This window comes from Phasianus colchicus, chromosome 18, assembly GCF_987193195.1.
Source record: "Phasianus colchicus chromosome 18, bPhaCol1.hap1.1, whole genome shotgun sequence".
NCBI classification, from domain to species: domain Eukaryota; kingdom Metazoa; phylum Chordata; class Aves; order Galliformes; family Phasianidae; genus Phasianus; species Phasianus colchicus.
Window position 1 is genome coordinate 4607125 of NC_143453.1, and position 27458 is coordinate 4634582.

General features: G+C 38.5%; 1 protein-coding gene across 4 annotated transcripts in view; it reads left to right on the forward strand.

The window, feature by feature from the left end:
• The first annotated feature begins 910 nt into the window (after positions 1-910).
• Positions 911-27458, forward strand: part of SLC5A1 (solute carrier family 5 member 1) — a 48118-nt gene continuing 21570 nt past the window's right edge. The window contains exons 1-8 of one of the 4 annotated variants that reach the window (XM_090120837.1): positions 911-3704; positions 4164-4351; positions 4476-4555; positions 4962-5072; positions 21343-21414; positions 22796-22915; positions 23040-24485; positions 26695-26766. In XM_090120837.1, the coding sequence (XP_089976963.1) occupies positions 24396-24485; positions 26695-26766 (162 nt within the window). In that variant the 5' untranslated portion in view covers positions 911-3704; positions 4164-4351; positions 4476-4555; ... (2 more) ...; positions 22796-22915; positions 23040-24395. The remainder of the gene's footprint in view (positions 3705-4163; positions 4352-4475; positions 4556-4961; positions 5073-21342; positions 21415-22795; positions 22916-23039; positions 24486-26694; positions 26767-27458) is intronic. The other 3 variants (XM_090120838.1, XM_090120841.1, XM_090120839.1) reach the window with 3 other exon arrangements.

Genomic DNA, 27458 nt, shown 5'->3' on the forward strand with positions numbered 1-27458 from the left:
TCCAAGTGCCCGCTGGCTGGCCGTCATGTTGGGTCACAGCATGTCCTTTAAGGGCAGGAACGAATCCCTTGATTCTCTTGTGTTACCTCAAGCTTTTTAAGGACTGCTATTTGCCTCTTCTGAAACAAGTCCTATTAAGCTTCTCCGGGCTGTAAAATGTCTTGGGACAATGGGGGAGCTGAGATGTTTGCTGTCATCAGCATCATCAGTGTGATGCTTTTAATACACAAGAATGCTCTGGTGCTGTTGCTGATTCATTCCCCTGGTTTTCACAGCTGAGACTTTCTTGCTTTCAGATAATTCCTGCACTTTTCTGTGTTAATAATGTTCATTTTTTGAATGTGGCAAAGAGTAAAACGTTGCATTGAACATCATTAATTACAGAAAATAAACTGTGCTGTGAATTTGAAAATATCTCATTTACAAGTTGTTAGGAGCTACTGGAATAGAATCTGTAGTAATTTCTGGCAAGGCTGATTTGGAAAGCATTATCACTTTCTGAGTATAAGATAAGATTTATTGATACAATTTTAGTATATCTACCTGTTACAATAATTTTGAGTCAGTGTTTTATATTGCTAAGAAACAAATGTGTAAATTCCACAAACTGCTCATCTAAATTTCACCTTGAAAGTTATGTTTCTTCTCCTTTGTCACCTGAATGTTGTTTCTTTGAAGAGGAAAGTTAAAATCCTGAGAGTGGGATTGCAATAGCACTTTCTAATGGTTGTGGATCTCTGGGTAAAGGTGGTAGGAATTATTTATCCTTTTATCTTAATGCAATCACAGTAACATCAATTAGCAGGTGCATAGGAAACAGAAAGTGAAGAACACCTATGAAATAATTTGTGTAAGTTGTTCTTGCTGGTAAATATATTTTCTGTTCTTTTAGTTTGTTCTTTTTTTTATTTGGATTAAAGTGGGACATAAGCTTGAAAAAGCTGTCTGCAGGCTTTATTGCTGTGTCTCAGTAAATTACTTTGTTCGCATTGGTGAACTGCATTTTCTTACAGGTTATTTTTCTTCTATTACCTGTGGGCTTTATTGTGTGATATTAATAGGAGCTGAATTTCTTATTCTTAATTAACGTAGAACACCTCTCTGTGGAACTGTAAGGCATAGCATTTACTGTGTCAGTGAAGACATTAGTGTGTATTACTGTTTATGATTTAAGGGAATGCATTTTAAATGGCTAATAGATTTTTTTTAGTTACATTTTTTCAACTTGACCTTTGCTCATTTCACATTTTTCCCCCTTTTGTCTGTTAAGTCAGCTCTCAACATTGTTTTTGTTGTTGGTACACATGCTAGTGTGTATCAGTGTTCGTCCAGAGGCTTTATCAGAGCTCAAACTGAAGGACATTATAATTTACCTTGTATTTTACCACTTAAAAATAGCTGTGTCTTCAAATAAGACTGCAGTCTGAAACATACCTTCATTAATGCAGATGTTTCAGTCTCATAGCTCAGCTTTTTAAGAAAAATTAAAATAAATCCCACTATGTCCTATTTGTTCCCTTCTCTTGCATCTTTTCATTACATGTTCTCCATGCCATGATTTCCTTCCTCCCCCGCTCTCCCGCAATGAATATCTTTTGGTAACTACATGAAGATGTAACTGATGGATGGGGCCTCTCAATTGTATGAGAAGAGCCAACATAGCCTGAATTTTGCTTGTGATGTGCACAGTTAGCTGTTCTCTGAATATCTTTTAGCTTAAGGAGTGCGAGGGCTGAAGAATAACTTTGTGGAATTGATGCTGGCCTTGATTTATGTCTATCTTTGGTATTTGTGCCTTTGTCCATCAGCAGCATGAGATATTTTTCTCTCTTTCTACTCCTCCTCCCTTTTTCCTGTTTCTGTCCCTCAGTCACCACATCCTTCCTATTGCTGCTTATCGCAAGAAGAGATTTTTCTTCTCTGCTGCCTGTGATTAAACACCTGGAACGCTGCCAGCCTGATGACTGCACAGTTTTGCAAAGAAACTCCTTTGAGATTTACTGCAGTGAGGCTGTTTCTTGAAATGCATTGCTCTGAAGGAGTCAGAATTTATGTACTCTTAATTCTTGTATAGGTTTTGAGAATGCTTAGCATGGTAAATGCTACTACTAACAGAATAACAGCAACAATTTGCTTGAGGTTCCCTAGTAGAAAAATGTTTGTTACAAATTGTATAAAATTCTTCATCAAGAAAACTATTTTTCTTTCAGCTGAAATACGCACACGGCTGAGCTGATTGATGTTCTGCTACTATTGAGTTTTGAGATTCTGCTCTTGAGGGTTAGCCTGAAATGAGTTGCACTGACTGCTATGCACCAGCTAGGCAAGTTCTATGCTCTGATATTTGAAATTAGTTCTGAATCGTGTAACTGAGGTTCATCTTAGCTTCGGCTGTAAAAAAACAAAACAAAACCATAGAAAAATCACTTTTGATAGATGTCACAGCTACAACATTACTTTGCTCTTCAGTCACAATTGCTACATCTGACTCTGCATTGACTCCTGCAATGAATGGTGGAGGGTGGTTATCTGTGTGAATTAAACTAAACATTCTGCTTAAGAAAGAATACGTGAATATCCTTGCTGGATAGAGAATACTGCATGATATACAGACTGAAGCTTCTTCAATAATGTTGTCATAAGTTTTAGACTTCAAGATGTCCTCTGAAGGCTCTGTTTTTTTGTTCCTTATCCTCCAGACAAGGCTGTGTACCCTGATAAAGCACCATGTATCAGTCATGTCAGTTTCATTGCCACCAGGCTTGTCTCCCAGAGTTTGGGAGCCATTTAGCACAGAGCTGCTATAACATGGCTCACTGGCTGGGACTGGGTGGAATTCAAAGGCAGTTCAGCGAATGCTCTTCCATCTTGGTGAGAGTTTGGAGAAGCTTTCAATCAACAGAAAACAAATTTTCATTTGTAAGTTAGCCAAGTTATTGTTGTCTTAAATTCAAGTGCCAGAAAGCACCACCAAAACCAGAAAGAAGAGAGCAAAAGAATCTTCTGAAGCCCTATAAGACATGACAGTAACAGCAGGCAGTGCTGTGACAGAGCCCCTGAGAAAATGGAAATGCATTAGAAAAATACCTTGTCTCAGAAAAGAAAGCCAGTATATTCCATAAAGTATGCCTTCAGTTAGTGCCTCTCTGGAAATTTCTGGCTGTTTCCTACAGATTATCAGAAGTGTCTCCATCTAATTCTACATTTAGACTATAGCTTAACTTAATGTGATCATGAATGCTGTGATTCAGCAACTCTAACCTAAATAAGGTATTATCAAAGTAGAGAATGAATTTAAGATTTTTAAAAAACAAATGGTATTGTTGTTTCTTTGTGTATTTTTTTTTTTAATCCCTTCTGTACTTTTTTCAGTCTCTTGCCTTTATACTCTGTCCCTCTTTTTTTCCCCTTGCCTTTATTCTTCTCACAGAGCTCATATTTTCACTTCTGTTATCTTTTATCCTGCTCTTCCCTGAGTCCTCTTGTCCTCCCTGACCTATCTTCCCACTTAAAATACTTTCTTCCTGGCCTCATGGAGCATCGCCATGGTGACTGTGTGATGTCACTGCATGGGGAGCTGTTGCCCAGGAAACTGTGTGATGTCATTGCACTAGAGACAATCACCATGGTTACTGAGTTGATTGAGGTAACTGGGAATAAAGGAGTTGTTATCAGACCAGAGCCAGGAAATGCTCCCTTTAATGGTAATAATAATAAAAAAAGACACTACTTGTGTATTTCTGTTCCAGGGTGGTCTGCCTGTGATTCAAAGTCCCCAGTTCTTTTTCTTGTGAGCAGTGTGCTCAATTTGGGCTTCTTTCAGTTGGGCTGAGTTATCTTGCTCATCTGTTTCTAGTCTTGAATGTTACTGTGGACATCATGCCACAGTAAAATGGAAAAAAGAACTATGTTGTCCTATGCTTCTGTGTAATGTGTGTTCCCACCTGTTGTTGCTGTTTACTTTTTCCTGTTCAGTTTCTTTTTTTCTGTGATGAATAGTCCAGTGCAGCTATGATCCCAGCTGATGTCAGAGATATGCTAACAGTGAATATTACATGTCTGAGCTTGCTTCATCTGCCTGAGGCTCTGTCTCTAATAGGCAAGCTATTATTTGTTTTTCACTTCTTTTCTGCCTTTTACCTGCTTTTTGTTTTTCGTTGTAGTCATTGCAGGAGTTCCAGGAAAAGTCCAATGTGAAAGGTGAAGCAGAAATTAAATAAAAAGTAGGAGGCAGCTATTAGTGATGAAGATATGCAAGATTGCACTTCACTGAGAGCAGTGTGGAAACGTGTGGCTGATCATGTTCCATGTGAGAATGCAGGAATTTGAATAGTGGTAACCATTCGTCTTAGTAAGTCTGTGCATGTGATGTACTGATCAGTAGCTCTTGCAGAATGTTGTCTATGTATAAATATGTATGTTTATATATTTACTGTTTACTTTAAATATATATATGTTTATATTTACTTTTTCAGATGTTCTGCAGAGTTGAAAACTCTGAAATGGGTTACCTGACAGTTTGTGTGGAGCTGAAAACAAGAATTCTATCAAAGAGGTATGGAGCGTAGTGCTGGCATGCCAAGTATCTGAGGACAGAAATTTTGAGTTGGTGAAATGTTGACTGAAATCCAGGGCTCCTGAAATGTTGGGAGGAGACTGAAATGAAGATAGCATCTAAGGTTTGGCAAAACTGGGTGAAGAGTAGGGAAGAGAGAATATAATTTAATTGGGTAAAGACAGAATTTTTCAGACTTAGTTATGAGGGAAACAAAGGAGTGACAATTGGGAATTTTGGGGGTGAAGTAGTAAAAAGCTTTTATTAGTCTTAATCTTTCTATTCCCTTCTTCATTCAAGTACTATTTGTATAACTGTTTATTTGCTCACTGTACTGCACAAAGTAATATCAACCTCTCTGCCAAAGTAACTGTAAAATAAAATTGTGTTTCACATCTGTATCTAGGTAGGCCAGCAGGAAACAGCAGTTATAAGAGATCAGATGGCAACAAGATAAAACAGCTAATGGAGGTGAAAAGTAGCAGTCAGTCAGCACTGAGAGGCTCATAACGGTCAGGTGAGAGACGTGGGCAATCACTAAGCCTGGGTTTCAGACGTGTGTGTAAGTTCTTAATTTCTAACCTGATAAATGTTTAGTTAATCAACATGCAATGGTGCTATTTGCAAATCTTTTGAGCTAGGGGACTTGCATCACTGTGAAATGTGGGTCAATAATTGTGGAACTTCCTGGAGTCACAATTTTATGGTTGCTAGAATGGAATACTGTTGAATCTGATATTGAAATGATATTTGATTCCTGCTATGAATGGTCACCTGAGTTAATTTTCCTGTTAAATAAGGTTCAGAATGACCCCTGAATTTGTTTTTGTTCACTACAATACAATATGGGTTTATTATATTTAAATACGTTTTAAACATTTATGTTTAAATCACCCTTATTGGTAAAGAATGTGAAAGAAAGCAAGAAGGTGGAGTGTATTTAACTGTCAGGAAGGTCAGTCATTGTATTCAGTGATATAACAAAACTAGAGATCTGATAAAGAATTACAGGTTTGTTTTCTACTACTGTCTGCTGCTTGGGATATCTGTATGTGAAAATCTGTCTGCAGTAGTGGGAGGCACCCTCCACTGTTAGAGGATGGACAGTCTTATAAGCAATGTGATCTCAGCTTTTGCTGAGCAATGCTTCCATCTACTGGAGAACTCTCTTCTTACAGTATTTGCTCTACTGTATTCTGAGACCTAAACTCTTGATAGTTAAAACCCCAAATATCTATTGTTTATGAATTATTCTGAAAACAAAGGTAGTTCCTCTGTTCTATCAAGGAGCTAACACAAAGTGCTTTTACTTCTTTGCATTTGAAAGATGTATAGTTATCTACTTGTTTTGAGTCAGTACTCTGTTTTGTTGGTTTTTTTTTTTTCTGAAATGCAGTTCTTAAGGTGGTAGTAATATAAATTGAAGTACAAAATGTAAAAATATCTTGTAGAGGGTGATTTGTGTGATTCGTTTGTGACATGAAATAATGATTTCGGGAAGCAACTTCAGAGGCTGTAGGATTACACCCATACTCTTTGTGAGCAAACAGGATCAAGGTAGGTATCCACTGAGACTGAGCATATATATTAGTGTCAGCATTAGAGAATTAGACTCAGTATTACTTGCACTGCTGCTGTACATCAGAGTTTGCCTGTGCTTTGCAAGGGTCACTGCAGGAGGCAATCAACACTACTGTAGTCAATACTGATTTGCCATTTAGGGAAGTGAAAGGTTTTTTTTCTAGTGGCTGAGAAGAAACAGTAGAAATAGTGGCTTCTAGTTTTCTTATTAGAATCTCCCTGATTCTTTAAGTGTGTTAAAGTGTCTGATTAGAAAATTTAGGAATAAACTTGTAAAATGTACAAAGACTAAATAGCAATAACATCAAAGTACCTTTGGACTTGATACAGTGCTATTATGAGTCACAGGATAGCTTGGCTTGGAAGGGACCTCAAAGCCCACCCAGTTCCAAGCCATGCCACAGCAGGGACGCCTCCCACCACAGCAGGCTGCCCAAAGCCCATCCAGCCTGGCCCTGGGCCCTGCCAGGGATGGGGCAGCCTCTGAGTAGAGCTTCTTCCTAATGGCTAATCTAAACTTACCCTCTTTTAGTTTCAAACCAATACAGCTTATCTTGTCGCTACACAAAGTAAATATAACAAATAAAAGTGATATCTTTATATGGAATTATATTTACAATTTACAATGAGTTTATATATAGGACTATGTGTATCAAAGTTTTATAGGTATGCATATACAACTGCATAAATGTGTGTGTATGCAACATAATCACATATGAATATAACATGGTAAGTAAATAAACAGTACTTAGCTCATTGCTTCTATGAGAAGAACACAATGTTAGTGCACCTTGTCCCTGTCTCCATGCAATTACATGGGTCTGTGCCCTTTGGGATCATTAATACAATCAGATAAGTATCTTCATTCGTTCACGTGAAATCTTGATGAACTTCTATGATGGCCTTCAGTAAATAACTTTGTAAAATGCATCAGCTTTCACATTTCATGTTACCTTTAAGCTACTTGAAATACCTGTGCTTTATAAGGTGCTTTGTCTTTCAATACAGTAGCCATTCCAGGTGCTCCTCAGTTTATGGCAGAGAGCTCAAAAGATGTGCCAAAGCACAGAAATGGATTTTAGAGGTTTAAATATTTTCTATATTCTGTAATTTTTTTCAATGCCTGAAATGGTATGAAGCATAGACTTCAGATTGGCATTGGTTGTTCTTCCATGGACAAATAGTTCAGGGTACTTTGCATTCATAATACCACATTTTATTTGTGAACTGGTCCTGTGTGGGGATGTTTCTGTGCTGTTGGGAAAGTAAGCAGTTCAGTATTTCTTAGTAGTGTGTATGCTGTCTCGAGTATTTAGAAATTAATCTGTAAATGCTAGGAACACTACAGCCTATGTCCAAAATTAATGATTTATGTGGATAAATAATTACTGTTCATCTTTGCAGCCATCAGAAGTTGAGTAGAAGTACCTGAGCTGAATGTGCAGTTGAAGAAATTATGTGAAGCCCCGATGCAGAAACTTGTAGTTTTCCCTCTGTGATTACTTCACTTGCTGCAGCAGCAGTATTGTTTTAGTTATTTAATAAGAAGGATTTACTTGGAGGTCAAAAAACAAACAAACAAAAAAACAACTGTCATTCCATCATCTACGTGCAATATACGTGCAATTAGAGATGGCAGAAGTGCTTTTCTCTGAGTAACCATGCAGGAACACATTCTGCTGCTGATGTACATGCTTTTGTCCAGGAGTGTTTTGGCTGCCAGTATCACTGTGATTTGTCTGCTGTCCAGAGCCTTAGCAGACTGTGACTCACACAGGCTGGTCTGTGCACTGTGAGCTGAACTTTTGTTTCTTGTTACTACCTTTGAACTCAGATGGAGCTGCTTACTGTCAGTGTCAGTGGGTGCACGTGTTCTTGCTGCTCCACATAGTTTTCTCAGAAAGTAAGAATTCAGCATGCAGTCAGTTGACAACTTTAATATTCATTAGGAATCTACTCAGAGTGGCCACAGTTGCCCCTTATGTGACGTGGCTGTAATTATAGACAGTGGTGTATCCTGGAAGAACGTTCTCTTGTGTGTTCTTCATCTGCTAGGACTGCACACATAAGGAGATTGTGATGTTGATTTGATTAATGTGATTGAAATAATAAATCAGCATCAATTTCTTATTAGAATCAGCTCTCTAGTCCATTAAGAACTGGAATACATTCTTGTCTGTACCAAATTCACAAAAAAATCGGAAGAATTTTTTTCATTTGGAAAGTTAGTAGGCAGAAAATGTTTGAAGGTATTCCCCCAGTGAGTATATTTATACAATATTAGGTGCAGTATGATGCTCCTTAAATATGAAGATAATATGGTTATTTCAAAGGAATAGAAATGTCTCTGTATGTAGAGGAAGAAGGGAAAGTAAATATTGATCTGAGCAGTTGAGTTGCATGGAAATCAATTTACTTCTCAGTTCCTGGGAAATGAGCATTGCAGCTGATTATTTATGGCTGCTGTATGCTGTAAAACTTTGTGACTGATGCATCATATTACAAGCTTTAGAGAGGTTGCTGCCTTCTATGCTTTTGTGATGCTGTGTTGTATGATGTCAACATTAGTTTTGAATATCATGCTAAGTCTCATGGAGTAGCAGCAGAATTGAATTCATTGTAATGCTCTTGATGTTCAGTTATGCTCAGCTTGGCATGATAGCTGTTATAAAGTCCTAATTACAGTGATCTATCCTGATGTGATCTGACTGAACAAATGAAAAGAAATTAAGCAGAGATGTCCATCTTCACAAGCTTGTATGATTTAACAATTTTGCTCTCTTTTTCCCTATGCCACCTGTAGTGGTTGAGTACACATCTTAACTACTCATTTTTATTCTGTTCTATAGGTTTTCTAGAGAGATCTTTCACAGTAGTTGTTCCATTGTGCACTTCAGTGCTACGTCCACCTTCCTTTCTTCTTTCTTTTTATTAGATCTTGTTTCCTTGTGTTTATTAATACTTTCACTTATTTCTTGTGTTCAGAAGGAACAAAGAAGAACTCTTTCTGTGTTTGGAATCATTTCTTTCTGAAGGTTTTGTTTGCTTTAGCTTAACAAGCCAAGCAGACAAACACCAACTGAAACAATGGGAAGAGGAGGGGGGACTCTTTCTGGAACATACTGACTGAACCCTCAGCTAAAAAAAAAAAAAAAATAGATGTGTATGAAGGGGAAAAGAAGTAAGAATGTATCTGTGGTGTCCTCTCTGAGGAGTGTTCCAGGTCTGTCAGTGAGACGTGTTTGACATCACCCAGAGAACCTCTTTTATAATGTGCAGTTTTACGGTGCCAAAATTAACTCCCTTTTTGTTCTACTGAGTCTCTCCAGGTTGTGTGAGGTCTGTAGAATTGCATCTGTGTTTTTCTCCTCACAGTGTAGATTTTTAAGCATTTCTTAAAGGGAAATTTTTGTCTGGTTTATTTCAGATGAAGATCTAGGGACAACGCTTGCAGAATAAACGTGACTCTCATGTCACCATGCAGTGTATCGTTAGCACCTGTCTGTTTCTCTCTTCTGTCCCTGATCCACAATCTTAGTGGCCCAGGAGTATCTGTTGTTTTTTATAGTGCTATGGGGTCAGTCTGGATTTACGTGCTTAGGTTGCTTATTTCCAAGGATGTGACCAAAAATACATTACCTTTTCCACATCCATTCCCACCTCCGTGCTTAAGGCTGGTGCTGACACAGTTTGTTTGCTGTTTTTTCCATCTTTGTAGTTGTATGCTAAGGTTTGGGGGAAGGCAGGCAGTTTTTTCAAATGCTTGTCTTGTTCCACAAAAATATGCTTATATATGTTTATATATATATGTGTGTGTGTGTGCTGAACAAATGATGATTGTATGAACATTTGCAGTTGAGAAGAACTATTTGTAGAAACAGCTTTTTGAAAAATGCTTGTAGCTTTTCTGCAATGCATAAAAAAATCAGGAGGTACTGCAGTGTGATGATAGTAGAGTTCCCTGCCTTTCGCTTTCTTCTGATTTAGTTGAAAGTACTAGAAAGATATGAAGTCATTACCCAATCAGAGAAGTGATTGGTTTATCAGTATTTTGTAAACAATGCATGTAATGATTGAGTAATTTCTAGTGAGTGCCTGATAAAGAGGTAGGCATCCACATCCCTTCAGGACCAACAACTTTCAACTCCCATCAGTAAGACCATCTCATTTCAAGTCTCCCTGAGGCTATAAAATCCTGCAAACTGAGTTTTCTCCTCTCTGCCTCTATTGGTACCATCCAGAGTGGGTTTGAAGCCATTCATGGCAGTGGAAGGAAAAAGCAGTAATTCTTTACGTATTTGAAAATAGGAGTGCTGTTTAAAACTAAGAGAGTGTTTTCTAGTGTTTTCTAGTGTTGAGTGCACAATAAGGATATGGAAAATCTTAATTAGAAATCCATAGAGCATGATTTTTTATGAAGAGAAAAGCCTGAAAGTATGTACAATTGCCATGTCAAGATAATGTTATGGGACAATGCAAAACCTTACCAGTAAGCAAAATTTTCTGACACTATTTTCTTCCATTCCATTTTTTTCTTTACTTTGCAAGTGGAGCTTTTGTATTTGTTGTAAATAGAATGTAAAGGCACTTAAGATTTAGTTATGTCTGTGCACTGGGGATGTACAAGTTAATTATGCCTGTGCATACTCATCAAAAGGGTGATTTTTCTTCAGTATGGTTTATGTAGTTTAACATTTGTTTTTTGAGATGTAGGATACTTTCTTGTGATCTGTAGAAGACTTGGCACATTGATGTTCTGAAAGAAAAACAGCTGATTTTATGTAATAAGTTGTTCTGTAGAAAAATATGAAACAGCAGGTGATTTTTTTCTTCAAGATGATCCAAAGTGCAGACTTTAATTCCAGGAATATAATCCAACTTTTTCTCTATTTAGGTGGATAACCAGGAACTTAATACAACCATACTCATTAAAATAAGTGAGGTTAGTCCCAGGATTCTTTTTGTTGGAATAGGTATCACCGACTTAGGTGCACTGTGAACCTTACAGATACTAAAAGCAAGTTGCTGCAGTCCCAATTTTATAAACATTAGGGAATGCTCAGCATTCTCCAAATCACTGCTGTGGTCCTTTGCAAATGGTAGTTCACTGTGTTTTTAAACCTTGTCAGCTGGGATCTCTGGCATGGCTCTGTACACAGCACACATGTAGGCCTTATTAAAAAGCACTTGGTGTGTTTGTTGCCAGGGAAACTTGAGCAATTAAGCTCTGGAAATGCAATTCATAGGAAGCAAATATTAGCTATTAACATCTACTTTCTCCACTAGTGCCATGAAACCTATATGAAATAGCCTTGCAGTTTCTTAGCGAATGGAAATGACATAACTAGAGAATAAAAAGGTATAATGTGAAATTATAATTCACTGAACTCTAAGTATGGACAGAGCAATGGCAGTGTGGGACTGGGTATGTTTTATACTCTCACATTGATGATTTATTGAGCACCTGATTATCCTGTTCATTTTACTGTATATTATGAATAACACTGAGGGTAAGCCTTTGACAAGGAAAGGAAGATGAGGTCTGCTTTTTCCAGGAGGTCTGTTTGGAACATGAAGATAAAAGCTAGGAGTGGGAAAAGGAACAGGGAAGTATTTCTATTGTTTTAATACCTATGTCATTTTAAATTTGACTTCTGGATTTCATGTCCTCTTTAATATATAATGTCCATTATATATTTCATCATAATTAACTAACACAGAATGTGGTTATAGGTAACTTCAAAAAAATGATAATTTTGTCTTTTGATCAATCTCAGTATCATCTTAAAATCTAGACGCTGGTTCCTTTTTAGTAATTGCATTGGATTCATTACTTATTTCACATTAATTCTGCTAAGCCCTCAGTAATTTGTTGTGAAGAATTCATTGTAGCAACACATGCACTCTGTGCCAAACTTCCAGTGAGTACAGATATTCCTAGCAAAAAAAAAAAAAAAGGGCTTAATTTTTGACTGGTTTAAACAGTAGCCACTCCTGAAATGCCATCCAGCACCATGGACAGTCAGAACCCCAGGGCTGGCCAGTGCTATTCATACATTGTGGTTACCTGGTTACCTTTGTTCTGCTTGAACATCAGGAAATCAAAGGGAATTCAAAGGCACTCTTTTCCTTTCAGCTGTTCCATTGATTTTGAACCACCCATTCTGTATTTGAGAGGAGAATTAATGTTGCTCTCTAGGCAGAGGAGGGGAGTGGAACTGTCATTTTACCATATTGAGGTAGCAAAAATCTGTGATATTTAAGCTCAGACCCCAAGTCATCCACAGTCTAACATTAGAAATCAGTTGTAGTTCAGTTGATGTAGTCCTGTGTTGGTTTTGTTCAGACTTCATTCAGGCACCATACCTGCAGCTTCAAAGAGAGATCTATATGAGAACTGTGCAAATAGTGACTAGGAGCTTCCAGACTTTGCCCCCATAGCCCTAATGTGGTTTCAATTAGCTCACATGCAGTTTCTGTTCAGATAAGTCACAATGAAATAGTGACGCTGAAGCAAACGTTGCTTTCTCCAAGGTTTTATGGGACTGTGCCTGATAGCAACCTCAAGGATTGGGCAGTGAGCAAGTATTAAGAAGTGAGCATATGACACCGTTGGCTTTTTTTAGTGGTGTAATTGTGAGAATGTGCGTCAAAACTCTGATTTGAATGTCCCTGTTGACCTCTCTGACTGCAGGAACAGGCGTGCAGAGCAGCTTCATGTAGCAAGGTGGTCTTTGAAGAATAGGAAATGATCCTCCAGAGACCATGAAGAGCAGGCTGAACTTTGAAGTCAGATTGCTCAGGGCATTGTCCAATTAGGTTTTGAAAATCTTCAAGAACGGATTTCTCAGTCTTTCTAGACAATTCTTAACCAATTACACTAATTTTTTCCCCGTATATCAAATCATAATTTCTCTTGCTGCAATCTGTGACCTATGTAACTTGTCCTTTCACTGTGTGCTTCTAAGAAACTTGGCTCTGTCTTCCCTGTAAATGCCCTTTCATTACTTGATGACAGCAACTCAGTTCACCTCCCAAAGCTTCCCTCTGGAGGCTAAACAAATTCAGGGCACTCAGCCTCTCCACGAGTGTCATGTGATCCAGGCACTTAAATATTTTAGTGAATCAGTATCTTTTTGGTACTGAAAGGTTCCAAACTAGATGCAGTGCTCAGGGTGCCACCTCACAAGTCTGAAGTAGGGTTTGCTTTCCATCACTCTGCTTGCTGTGCACTTGTGAATGTAACTCTATGTGCTTATCCTCAGCCTTGCCGAGAAATGTTACAGTTGCAGACTGGTGTTAATTTTGCCTTCTGCCTTGAACTTCTCTCATGTCTCCTGGTGTTTGCAGGAGATGCAGAAGCAGATGCAGAAGCAATGTCCTGAATCTTGCAGGATTCTTGTTGACCTATTCCTGCAGCCAGGTGAGGTCTCTCTGAATGGCAGTGTATGAATTGGTCTCTTTAGTTTAGTGTCACTGGTGTGCTTGAGGAGGGTTGTATCCTGTCCCATTCATTGAGGGCAGATCACTGATGATCTTAAACAGCACTGATCCTGATACAGGTTGTAACCAGCTCAGTTAGACTTAGAACCATTGACCTTTGGGCCTGATGGTGCATCCAGTTTCTCACCCACCATTTAGCTCACTCATCTAGTCCATACACCCCCAGTCTGGCTGCAATCATATCAAAAGCTTGCTACTCCATGCTCACAGAATCAGTTATTTTATTTTGGAAGGTAGTCAGGTTTATTGGGCATGATTTTCTCTTCGTAAATCTGCAATAGCTGTTCCCAATCACCATTTTTTCACTCGTGTGCCTGCAAACACCTTGTAGGAGGACATGTTCCTCTCCAAATGCAAAGAATTCCTAAGATATACAGCATGCATCCTGTCAATTTTGGAAGCAGAATTTAACTGTTGCAGTAGCAAGTTGGCCAAACAGCATAGGAAATCCTAGCTTAGTATCCAAAGAAAACATTGCCTTGTGAGTTGGATCTGGGAGAAAGTGGGATAGCTAGCAGCTTATGTCTGGTGTAGTGCATGCCTGTAAACATGATATCATACCTGTATGTACCTGGCAGGGCATTGGTGCAGTATGCTATCAGCTGCTATCAGGGTGCTGCATCCCTCTATAAAGTAAAGAATTTGGAGGTCTGTGGGGAAAATTATTCTCTGAGATCAGCCTCTTCCAAACTGAATGTCAGGAAAAACACTGGGATACTGTGAGGACATTCGTGCTTCATGAGTGCCTGCATACTCTGCCATTTTTGATCTACCGCTCCCAAACACCATTTACCAGACTGTAGCAAAAATCAGCATGAAACTGCCTAGCTGTCCTACAAGCTGATCTCTTCCTTTGAAATCTAGCAGTAGAGATACATACAGGTTTTCTGTGCTGAGAGCACAAGTTCCTGCTCATCATGGAATATGTCTAGTTTTAAAAAAAGGCAGAAATGGAGGTGCAATGGATAGAAAAGGCTGTACAACTTGACCTTTTCTCAGAGGCTGATGAGATAGGCATCAAACTTGTCAGTGTACACGGTGTCTTGGTCTGACAGAAAAGTCCAGAGTACAAGATTATCCTGCAAATGTATAGGAACTATGATTAAAAAGAGGATTTTGGAGTGGGAGGGACGTTGCGTTATTGGGCAGTTTGGCAAGGTAGCAGCTCACATAGAGCAGGCACTGAGTGATGAGGAGGGAAGCCTTGCAACCTGTGACTGCTGCTGTTCTATTTTCAGACAGTTTGGGGCTTAAAACCTGCCATCACTCTTTAGAATTTGACAGCAGCCACATAGAATTTTCTTGGCCCATTAGTATGGGTGCATGCACAAGTGTTTGTAACAGCCATTACTGTTGGCCGTAGCTTTGCTTGATTCCCACTGATGGGAGTGACACCTTTTCTTCTCAAACTGCTGAGCGCTGTGGGTCGTTGCTTTATTGCTGCCACCTCTGACAATGACAGTTGTCCTATTATATCCCCAACATATTGAACAAGTTTGTCCTGATGTTCTATTTTAACAGTGATTTTCCTCATAAGGACCACCTTAGTTTTGTCATGGTCTTAATTAACCCATGTTCAGATTCACTGAAGCATCTGATCAACTTACATAATAAAAGGAGTTGCTCTTCTATTATTGCTAGTTGTTCTGGACTTCTAATGAATCATTAACAAGTAGTAAAATAATAGCCACTCTTAATCAGTTAGGTGTCCTGTGATTGTTCATAATAATTAGTGCTCCCTATCTCTTGTGATCTCTGAGAGCAAGGGTGTGTAAAAGTACTATTCAAGTAAGGTAATTTGTACTGAACAAACATGAAAATATCTTGTTATGCTTGGAGAGAGCTTTCTTAGAGAATCTGATATGCAGGAAATCTGTTAGTAAGTGGCAATAGAGCACATAAATTAATGTTTCTAGATAACAAAAGAATTCCAATACATTACAGATCTGCAGTTTTCCAGCATAAAATCTTTTAAATTTAAATTTGTGGTTTATTTACTCTGTGAAGTATTCAGATTAAATTTTACCCATGAGCACAAATGGAAACTCAAGCTTTAATTGTCCCTCAGGGCTACACCCAAAATGTTCTGGAATGTAATCTCATTCCATCAGTGATCTTTGCATGGTGTTCCTAAAACATTTACACTTCTTTAGCATGAGCAAAAGTAGTTTTGCATGAATAGATTGTGAGCTTGTATTCCAAAGTAATGTATTCCCTCTAGATTTGATCTATTTGGATGGCAAGGGAAGCTGCATTCTTATCTGGGGTGACTTTGCTACTCAACCTGATCTACATAAACAAGTCTTTCAGTCCTCAGCAAGGTATCCAGTAAACAGGATCCTGAAGATACAGAACTTCATAACTAACAATTAAAAATATGTTCCAAATTTTACACACACCCTTCTTAAACACAGTGTACTGCGACACCGGAAATATTGTGAAAGGAAAGAGTAATTTGAAGTGAACAAACATCTTTCTCTGAGCACATAGAGGACCTGTCATCGACACTTTGCTTCCTTGTGTGTGTTACCACCTGGTTCACATTAATAATATTTATTGTGTACTATCAAGAAATGTATTCAATGATCCTTATTTCTGATGGATTATCACATATGGATTTTACGTTGTAAGCTTGTTGGAGCAAGATTACTGACACAAATGATGATGTTAAATGCATGATAATTATTATCAAAAAGTAATAGAATAATACATTGAATGGTTGCTGAATAAGTTGGATTTAGTTACAGCCTATTTTGGTTTATTTACAGATGATACTGAGCCATGATGTTTCTGAGATCCAGAGGGGCTGGCAGGAGCTATTGAAACCCATGGGATTTTTGTTGTTGTTGTTTTTTTTCCCAACAGCACGACTTGGGAAATGACAGCAGTTGATATGCCTTGATGCTAAAGTCTTACAGTGCTCTTGGTTTCCCTCTATGTTTCCATCTCTGGCTACAAAGGGGAAAACTGGAAGTGTTGCATCCTTGTAGAACTCAACTTTAGGGGAAAAAATGGTTCTCAGGAGTCTGTTCCATTTCTTTCAGTATTGGCATAACTCTTCTGTATCTGTATATATTTATTTTTCCATTTATCATAATTGAACTGCAAAAAATTGATATATCATACAAAAATGGGTTCTAGATTTCAGCTACAGATTGTGCAGTGAATTGGATGAATGAAAATATTCCTCTAAGGGCCACTTTTGGTAAAACATATTCATTTTTTAACAAGTACAGGCATCTCAGAGCAAGAGCCCAGCACGGTTGAAGAAAACAAAAGGAGTATAATGCTGATTTTGTATTTCCATTGTGCTAATCCTGGGAGGTTTGGTTCGGGAAGGTGCAGGACAGCTTCAGGAGCTTTTCTTTTCTTTTGATGGAGAACATCCATAACTGGGATCACCGCCATTCCCTGCATTCTGTAGCGGTTTGGGGAATACCAGCTCATCCTGTTAATCAGGCTTTCTGGGTGCTTTGAGTTGTCAGATAACAGGTAAGATATGGCTTTTGAAGCCAGCATATTCCTAAATATTTTCTTTCTTGTGCCTGAGTAGTGCATTCTTTAGCTGGTAATCAGCATCTGTGTTCCCTTCCTTTAACAAAGAAGACAAGTGTCAGTAACCTTGAGAACGCTTAACTATTGCCTTTACTTTCAGCACGGTTTCAAAATAAAGGTTTTCTCAGCACTATTTTGACTATGATGTCTAAAATATCCACAATATGTCTACCTAATAGACATACTGTGTAGTAGTGCCAAAATTAGAAGAGCTGATTTGTTTCTGCAAGGTTTAGATGGTTTGAAGAGGTTGAGTAGTTTAACACAATTATCACTTTTCTGTCCTTTTAGTTCATCTTCTTACAGTAGAATGTGAAGAAACAAACTTTACAGCACCTGTGAAGGTGAAGCACTTTTTTAATGTGCTGGTGTCATCAAGCACACATAGAAATGTAGGTGACCAACCCATGCCTAAGTTAAATTCCCAGAAATATCCACACCCATTAATATGTCATCATTCTATCATGCCCTGTCACTCTGATATGCACAGCAAAATCCCCATATGAATACAGATGTTACATGTACTGATAGGCTTGTATACCATGGACTGAAATAATACCTGTATAGATGTAATCAATAAAACTGTTAAACTCTGAGGTGCTCTGAAATCCCTTCTAGAAGTGTTCAGCATTCTTCAAAATGTTGATTAAAATCTATCCAAGGGCTGCATTGTATTGATCTTCCATATCGTGGGGAACATTTAAATGGTGAATATTATTAATTTAGTAAATCTTCACATCTATTTTGGCAGTACAAACAAGATTATAAAATTGATTTATATTGTAGTGTCACAAATGGAAACAACTACACTATGTACCTCACTCAAAAGAGAGAGGCAGGAATATATTCATTGCTATAACACAGCTATAATGTTGTGATTTAACAGAAAATTAACAAGATTTAAGCTGGCTGGATACACTTGATTATTTACTACATAAGAGGGTTTAAACACACAAACACAGGAGACCTTTCTGTTAAGTCAGAGGCTCAGAGCAGAACCCCTTTTCTTTCTAAACTCCTTGAGCTACGGGTAAGAGTGGATCCACTCTTAGTCTCAGAGCTGGTCAGTAGTTTATGTCCAAGGGATCGTATGTGTACAGTCAATCTAAGCTCTCATCTTAGTGAAGTTAAAGCTTAAAAGAAGCTATTAGTTGTTTACCAAAGGTCTGTATTTTGAAGGTGTCTTAGCATCAAGATCTCTGTGCAGGTGTAACCTTGAGAGGTGTCCCTACTCAAGGGAAGATCCTGTTCTGCAGCCCACTGCCATGCAGGAGAATTCGTGGGGCTCTTGGGCAGCTCACTATTTATGGGGTAAGATGACTGACCCACAGTCATATTTTGTTTTCAGCTGCATGCCTAATTGGCCCACAACTGTTGAACCGGGTGTTTGCTATCAGTTCTTTCAGCCCCTCAGTCTGAGTCAGGTTTGTGGTTGTTAATCTGCTTTAGGAGGGTGTTTTCAGTATCATTGCTGGTTGTCTTCCTGTGCCAGGCCAGGCAGAAGGAGGAAGTTGGGGAAAGAAGTTTGGGGAGTGAGAAGCACGCTGTCAGAAGCAGTCACAAACTTCTGCTGTTGCTGACATTTAGCATAGTAACAGAAGGCTTTGTGAAATATTTTGAGCAGATTTTATGTAGCTACTTGAATTTGATTGCTCACCAGACTACCTGTAAAGCTCCAGAAGTACCTTTAGTCAGAGATGTGGAGTTAAAATTATGATTGGAATAAAAAGAAAATGCTAGTAAAAATATAGATTATGAGACAATAATCCAAATCATAAGTTTGAGTATGGGTTGATTACTTTGAGCTATTTAACTTGCTTACTCATAAGCCTCTTGTGTCATTTTGCATTGTAGTTTAATTAACATTGTAAACTCTACTTTCCTCAGAACTTAGAAATGGAGAAAAGCTGTCCTCTTCTTATCTCAATTCTGCTGGATCTCAGTGACCAGAGATATTTGCACAGATGCATCTAGCCATTTACCAGTATCTTGTTGGTCTGAGAGTCTATTGCTGCATTTTTTTATACTCTGCATGTCCATTATTTCCATTTCTCATTTTTTCAACTGTACTTTGTGTTTTGTATGATGCTTTTTCTTTTTTCTTTCATAACAGAGAACAGTTTTCAGGCAATTCTTCAGCTTTTATCCTGACCAGGGATTCCCACTTCTTACTGTTCCCTGCTTCAGATAATTTTCTGCTGTTGGAACAGTCAATAGGTTTGTTTAGATGTTTGTTGAAATGCTGAATCTTTCATTATTTCCTAAAATAATGCTTCCTTTGAGTTCTCTCCAACCACATTTTCTGCTTTTACCAGTTTTCTGTAAGCTTCATCTTATATTTTGTACAGTGGAAATATAACAGTTATTTGGGTTTTTTTCCTGGTGAAAAACTGTGCAACAAGAGGACCAGGGACCCTGTAGAGCAAGTTGTATGTACATTCTGGGCTATTATACTGGTAGATTATGATCTTTTTCTTTCCCTGCTTGAATTTCTTTTATCAAATTAATCTGTTAAACACAGCAACAAACACATTATTATTTTTCTTTAGTGCTCAAGTGTAAACAAAACATATCCACAAGGCCTGAAGCTATCCATTGTTCAAGAGTGATTATTTCAAGTAAAATGAAGTATGAGTGACTGGGGTTTTTCTTAGGTCACTTGAGCAACTAGAGAATGATTTCAATGGAATGGGCCTCAGCAGCTCATCTCTTGCTTGTTTCTTTCCTGTATTTTGTGGAATGAAGGTATTATTTTTCCTAAAGCATGAGTGAGTTGTGGTCATGGTTTGTGCAGATATCCTAGATAATTTCTTCTACTATTTAATTGTTTTAGCTACAGGAGGCAGGTCAGTATGTCTCTCAAAATTAACAAGTGATAACGTTTTAGGGACAGATAAGAAGCTCCCAAGAAGGAAACACATTCCAAATACAGTATTTTGTATCGGGAAAATAATAGGTGTGTTGTGTCACATAGTATTTCAGTTTTAATGAGAGTGCTACTCAATTAAAAGTTGCTTGTGGGAAACAATCTGCCAGCTGTCAGACAGCTAAATCTGGTGACAGTCTGAATTAGTTTAGGGGAGGATTTTTTAATCTGCTACAGATTTTACTCTGACTTAATAGTTGGAATGGAGATTTGAAATACATCTCTTGCAACTGAAGCATTGCTCATTACTCTCCTGAATTTATAAGAATGAATAAAATGTGACTCAAACCAAAATAAAATTGTTACCTTACTTTTATCATTTGGAGGAGTACAGTCCTTGGACTGTTCTTTGATAACATTGGCAATGCTTAGATACCACTGGGCATATTTAATGATATTACAGAGACAACTTAATCACTTGCTGAAGTACTGAGTATATTTACTCTCTTCAATTCTCTTTGCTATCTGCTTATCAACTTACTTTTATATCCTCTGATATTTCTCCTTAGTAGAAATGCTAATGAGAAATTTAATCTAGAAATACTGGTGTTTTTTGTTTGCTTGTTTGTTTCATCTGTTGAAAAATACATATTTTTTTTTCATGTGAATTGGATTAGAATGACTTTGCTCTCTTGCTGCTGTCCTTTTAGGAAGGGAGCTATTTTACTATTTTTCCTTCTTAGCTACACCTGATGACTGGAGTTTGATATTACATATCCTTTTAGTAATGCCTCTTTTATGGATTCTGCCTTTTAGTTTCCATGATTAACTCTTCTAATGAGTTAGACCCAAGCCTTACTCACTGAGAGAAGAGTAAAAGGTCTTTTGCATGAAAAATACGTACTAAATATTTCTCCTGTCTTCTACTCTGCCACACTTTATTATTAGGACCATCTCAGGAATACTCTTCTGAAACCTTTTGAATTACCATCTTGTCCACCTGTGAATGTGATCACTTTTCCCATGATGTTTGCAGGATGTGGCTGGGAAACAGGCAAAGGAGGAGAGACTTTGTTAAAGCAGTAACTGTTCATGTCCTTTATCAGTTGCACAGGTTATCTTGTTTATAAACATTTGTAAAGAAATCTGTGTGTTTTATAAGGGACTTCGGGGGATGTCAGAGAGAGTTCCTCAGTGGGAGGTAGTTTGCATACTAATGCATTGCTCTCTTTGGTTGTGGTTTGTTCACTTAACTTCTTGTTTTATCATTTGCCATCATCAGGAGGAAGAGTTACATGGGAGGTGGAATTCTGACATTGCGATCAGAAGTTGGCAGCTAATCCAAGCCTTTGTGGTATGGTCTATCCCAGGAAACCCACAGTCACAACATTTGTTGCTAGCATGGTGCTATATAGAAACTATATTAGTTATGGCAGATATAGTAAGTTTTCAGAGGAAGTGACATTTACATAAGATTTCTGCCATTTTTCAGAAATGCTACAGTTCATAAATATTAATTTAAACAGCAAGAAAGAAAGGAATTCCACACAAGTTTTAAAGAGATTAGGATAGGTAGCAGCAAGTGCCATAATTCTCAAATTTTACATGCTGCAGCACCATTTTATGATGACAGCAGAGCAGTTGCAGGTTCTGCAGAGGTCGTGTATCTGCCCTCTGCCCCCAAACACAGTGATGTCTCTGTCAGCTCTTGCAGTTAATACTTGAGTCTGTAAATCTGTAGATTAATTCTGTGCAGGCTCCATCGGTAATCTGGTGTGTGATTTTGAACAATTTATTATACCATTCTGTAGCTTTTTGTGCTTTCATCCATTGTCTATTTTGTCTATTCAGGTATGAATGGAGATATTCATGATATGCTAAATGTTGTCAGACTTGATCCAGCGGGGAGCAATTGTTGACTTAGATCACACACTTGTATTCCTGTGTTGTGCTACTTAGACTCATTGTTCTCACTCCAGTTCAGAGCTCACTTACTTCAACAACTCGTCCTGGCTCACAGGAGAGTGGAGAGACATTTCTACAGTGTATCAAATTATTTGGCATTTTGTTCAGTATTGGAGCTCTGTGTGTGTCCAGATATTTCAGAGTGATGAGAGCACCCGCTGAAGCATGGGTGTGAGAAAAAGAAATTATTGCATTCTGATGCAAAGGTCATGCTTCACATCAGGAGATTTACTTGTGCTTATCTTCCAAAGCTTTAATACAAGGCCAGGCACAGCCTTTTTCAAATCTGGAAAATCGGCTGACCTTTCAGAGACCATTTATATGCCTTCGGTTCCTGATGTGATTCATTTAGTACACCAGTAATCTGCTGAGTACAACACTTCTGAGATTCTCTTTGGACTTCAGATATGAGGGTGTAGAGATATTAAGAGTCTTGACAAAGCTGCCATCTCTTTTTAGCATTCTTGTAGAGAATGTTTTGTTTATGTTTCTGGTCTTCGGAAAGAAAACATAAGTCAATGGTTCCACTGTATGTGAAGATGGGAATTATGTGATTATTATTTTTTTATTCATATACTGAATCTCTATTACTGTTTTAAACTTTGGAGTCTTGTTGATATGGCTACACCAAGGTCTATGGACAAGAGGCTGTAATATTTACCTTCTCCAAATTTTTTTTCGCCAGAAATTTGGATGAGAATATGAGCTGTGTTACAAATATAAGCTCCTGTCTAATATTTTATTTGCTTTACCTCTGTAAATTGAGGCAGAAATGAAATTCCTGAAAACCAAACTTATTGGTTGTGAGGTCCCATAGGAACCTACGTCAGTATTTGTAAAGAAGAGTCATCTACAGCCTATCTTAGGCAAACTGTTTCCTGATAATTAAGGTCAGTAAATAAGTCTTTTTTTTTTTTTTCCCTCTGAAATTCACAGCAGGGTAGTTGCAGCTAATGGGAGTTTTGGATGCTCAGCAACTTCCAGGGTTAATTTTTTTCTCTGTTGGTTTTACAGCTAACATTTCACAGACCTGTAGGACAAACTGAAGAATGTGTTTTGGGAGAGATGCCTAAGCTATCAGAGGACAGAATTGTTTTATAAGTTCCCAAACAATAGCGATATTTAAAATATATTCTTAAAGGACATTATACTTGCAGCTTGTTAGACTTTGATGCTCTTTATTATCCACAATTACAGAAGGATAATTTGCCTGAGAAAAATTCATTGCCAACAGCGTGCTAGACATCCATTTCAACTCCTGAGGAAATAACTATTGCAAGCAGTCCAACCTACTGTGTTTTCTATGTAATGCACTGCTTGTTCTGCTCAGTGTGACTTCAGGTACAACTGTATTTCCAAAAGGCACCCCAGTCAGCTGTGAATGCATATGGATTCCCCAGTATCAATCAGAGAATAGGATTTCTAATATCCTGAGCCCAGAAACATGCCTGGCACTTGTGGCTGGCTCTGCATCTAAATACCCCGGATTTTTCCAATCTCTTCTGGCTCACCTGAAGGATCACAGGTGCTGTTTGGGGAAAATACCCTATTATGGGCTGTGAAGAGCTGTCTATAATCAGTGTGTCCCATATCTTGTAACCAGTTATTTTGCTTAGCTTTATTTTGAAGACAGAGGAACAAATAAATGAGAGAGCAGACCCAAGCACTGATGAACTTTGAACTTATTTGAATGTGAAGCTGATTAGCCACAATTGAGAGAGCACAAAACCCCAATCGGAACACTCTGAAATTCAACACATGAAGCTCCTGGATCTAAATCCTGTGCATGCATCTTCACCTTTATCCATCTTTACCTGTGAGAGAGAAAAGCAGCTTCAAATCGTTTCCTTCCCAGAAGTGTGGGACTGCTTCTCCACTGTGTAATCCTGCTGAGCTGAGAGATGACGCAGAGAGTGTCCCAGCTTCTGGACCCCGGGTTTTCCCCAAGTGTCAGGTCACTCCTCCTCACAGGTGATTGTTTACCATCATCATCTGAAAGAACTGCATCTTCCATGACTAGATTTACAGGTACAACCACTTCAAAAAAAAAAAAAAAAGTATTCACAGCGAGGTAAATATGCAGGTTTATTGCAGCCAAGCCACTCCTTTCAGTACTCATTCCTTCTTAGACATCTGCTCGCCGATGTTAAAACCCTGAGCACCTTTGGCAAGGGGAGGGAACTCTGAGATCTGCAGCACCTGTAGCAGGGGAGCAATATTTAGGAAGGAAGTGGTGTCAGAGGAAAAGCAGCAGCTTCAACTTGTGTCCCAAGACAAGTGAATCTTGATGACAGCAGTTTATCATTAACCTGAACACTGCAAGAAGCATATAAGGAGGGAAAGAAGAAGAAAGCCAGAGAAACATCCAGGATGGATTCCACCACCATAAGGATCAACAATGCTGCGGACATCTCTGTTATTGTCCTCTATTTTGTGATAGTCCTGGCAGTGGGAATATGGGTATGTTGGGCTTTAATTTTCTATTTTTTCTTTTTTCTTTTCTTTCCTTCTTTTTTTTTTTTTTTTTTTTTTTTGGTGCTTGGTGAACAGGTCGTGTTATAGGTTCCTAAGAAAATGGCTCAGTAAATGAGAATGTATAATTATTAAAAATCGTGGTGCTTAATTGAGATTGTTAATAAGTGTACGGTGAGGAAAATATGGGTATTTACTGAAGAAGGGAAGATGAACTGCGGAGAGAACTGTTTACGTGGATTAAATAGTGGAGAAGGTGGAGTAATGGGGTTTGTGTGGGGAAGGATCCAACCGTGAGAGGTCAGGTCAGCAAAGCCCAAGCCAAGTCTGGTTGCTGGTAGGAAGCAGGCTAGAAGCTGTGAGAATTGGCTGTGTGAGGTGATGCCGTAGGAAACAGCAAGAAGTGAGAGTTGTAGGGAAGCAGTGGAGGTGGAGTCAGTGTGCAAGGAGGGCAATATGGGCTGGTGTCTGTGGTGTCAACTTGCTGCTGTGACTGTGGGACTGTGCTGCAGGCTGCTCTCAGCAGAAAAGTGACATGGGCCAAGACTGTAGCTGCCATTTGAATGCAGCATTATTGTGGCTTTTCTTTTTGCCAGAGGGGCCTTGGCTATAGGGAGCAGTTCCGTTGAAACTATGAGGAAGGGACACTTTCAGAGGTGGAAAGAGATGGCTTTGACTTTTTACTTGTGAGCCAAGCAGAACTGTACCTCCTGCCCCCAGGCAGGCAATGCAGAATATGCTGAGCACTGCGGGGGCAAAACTCAGTGCCTAATCCTGAAACAAAGGACAGTGCTAATGGGGAAAGGCAGATATTATCCTATTGGTGCTGAACTGTTTGGAAGTAATGGGCCCTTATTATCTATTACAAAGCTGTGAACCATAGAATGTGCCGAATTTCCAAGCTGCTACTCTGAGGCTTGCTCCTTCCTTGGGGCAAGTGCTCCTGGTCACCTGAACGCCTGGCTATTAGCCAGCTGAGCAGAGGCCTTGTCCTCCTGTAAAACTGTGCTTGCCAGGAGCATCGCAGTGGTGCATCTCACAGAACAGAGAAATATGCTGCAGGAAAACCCCGTCCCTTCCTAGCAGCCTGGCAGTATTTTGAAGGGCACAAAAAATTGGAGGTGAACACAATATGATCACAGCCCGGTCTTTATCTTTTCGTCATGGTAGTAGATTGAAAAACGTAGCAACAAATCTGAAGACCTCGGTGTACCTGAACACCTTGCTGTCTTGTGGGAAGAAACTGGGTCTTTGTTGTGAAGTCTTAACTGTTGCTGTAATCAAAGGTCTTCGTCAGAAAAGGGCTGGTCGGATAATGGATTCTGAGTAATTCCTGGAACCATTTGTCTCCAGCAACAATGTGTTCTTTATTGGACAAATGCTTAATTCAACCACTGTGTGTAGTGAAATGGAAATTTATTTCATATTCCCTTCCTTCTGCATCAGAATAAAATATTTGGCTAATTTTCTTCAAGTCTTCTTCCTGTATTTGCCTGTTCAAAGTCCATCAGTGGAGACAATGGGAAGCCAGTGGAGGAAGCTTCCTTCTAAAGGCTATCCTTTGTTAAAAACAAACTGAGTGCACGAAAAGGAAATTTTAGCCTACTTTGTTTGAACTTCAGAGGAAAGTGAGTGCACTGCTGAAACCACAGCACGAAAATTGATTTTTGTAGATATCTGCTTGAGCTGGATAACACTGAAGAGAAAAGCTGCATACCTTCTGCTCTATGAACGTACAAAACTCAGTCTTTTTTAGTGCCTAAAATCAAAGAGGTTACTCCCCTAATGAAGTGTTCTTCTGAGTTTGAATTTGTACTGAATCTGTAGTTGAGTGATCAATTGTTTTGTTACATTCAGTGTTATTTTAATGTTCTGGTTTTATTGTAATGAGATGAAGCCATGAAGCATGAATGGTTAATATAGACCTAGACACAAGAATCACTGTTTGTAGAATCATGTAATCATTTGAGGTGGAAGGGACCTTTACAGGTCATCTAGTCCAATTCCTCTGCAATGAACAGGGTCATCAGTTTAGTGTTACTGTTTTCTTTGTCATAAGTTCTTTCTAGCCACTTTTTTTTTTCACTTTGCCCTCCTGTTTTAGCAGTTTGTTGTTAGTCAGTATATAGCTTGCCTATTATGATTAAAACACAATTTAATCATTCTTCTTTTCTCTCTCTCTTTATTTTTTCTCTAGGCTATGTACTCAACCAACCGAGGGACAGTGGGTGGATTCTTTCTGGCTGGACGGAGCATGGTTTGGTGGCCGGTCAGTGTTATGTACTCCATGTGTGTATGAAACATATTTATGCTTCTGTATGTGCATCCACTGCTGTGTAACTATATTTAATTCTTAAATACAAAGTATACCTACTATAGTGTTGAGACTGTAATGGCTATGTCAGGTAGACATACCTTACTTATCTTCAAACCCTCTCTCTACCCACAGTGCTACAATACTAACTGCACACCAAAAGCCACCTGACAGACAGGATGAAGTGCTGGGGAAGTTGTGCTGAGCTCTGAGTTGTCTTGATGATGCGACATCAAGAACTTGAACTTAGATACCTTGGTGATATCTGAGTATATAAATCCAATGCTTTGCCTTTTGGTTCACTTTTTTTTTTTTTTTTTAATGTCTTGAATTCAGTATTTTCACTGCTCTCAAAGAAGTTGACTTATTTTGAGGTTATCATGGAAAAGAATTAATCTACTGATTCCTTGGTATTGCTCTAGTGTCTCCAAATTTGGTAACAAATTTTGGTCAGTGCAAGGAGAAAATCCTGGAAAGATTATGATAAACTATTGTTAAAACATAGTTTCAAATTTATTTAATGATTATCCGTGACTTACACTGTTTGTCTTTGGTGCTGTTTTCTCTTCAAAGAGGAAAGCAGTTACAGACATGAAGCAATGTGTTCATGGCTATCCTGCAGGCCTCTGGCATAAGTGCTGTTAGAA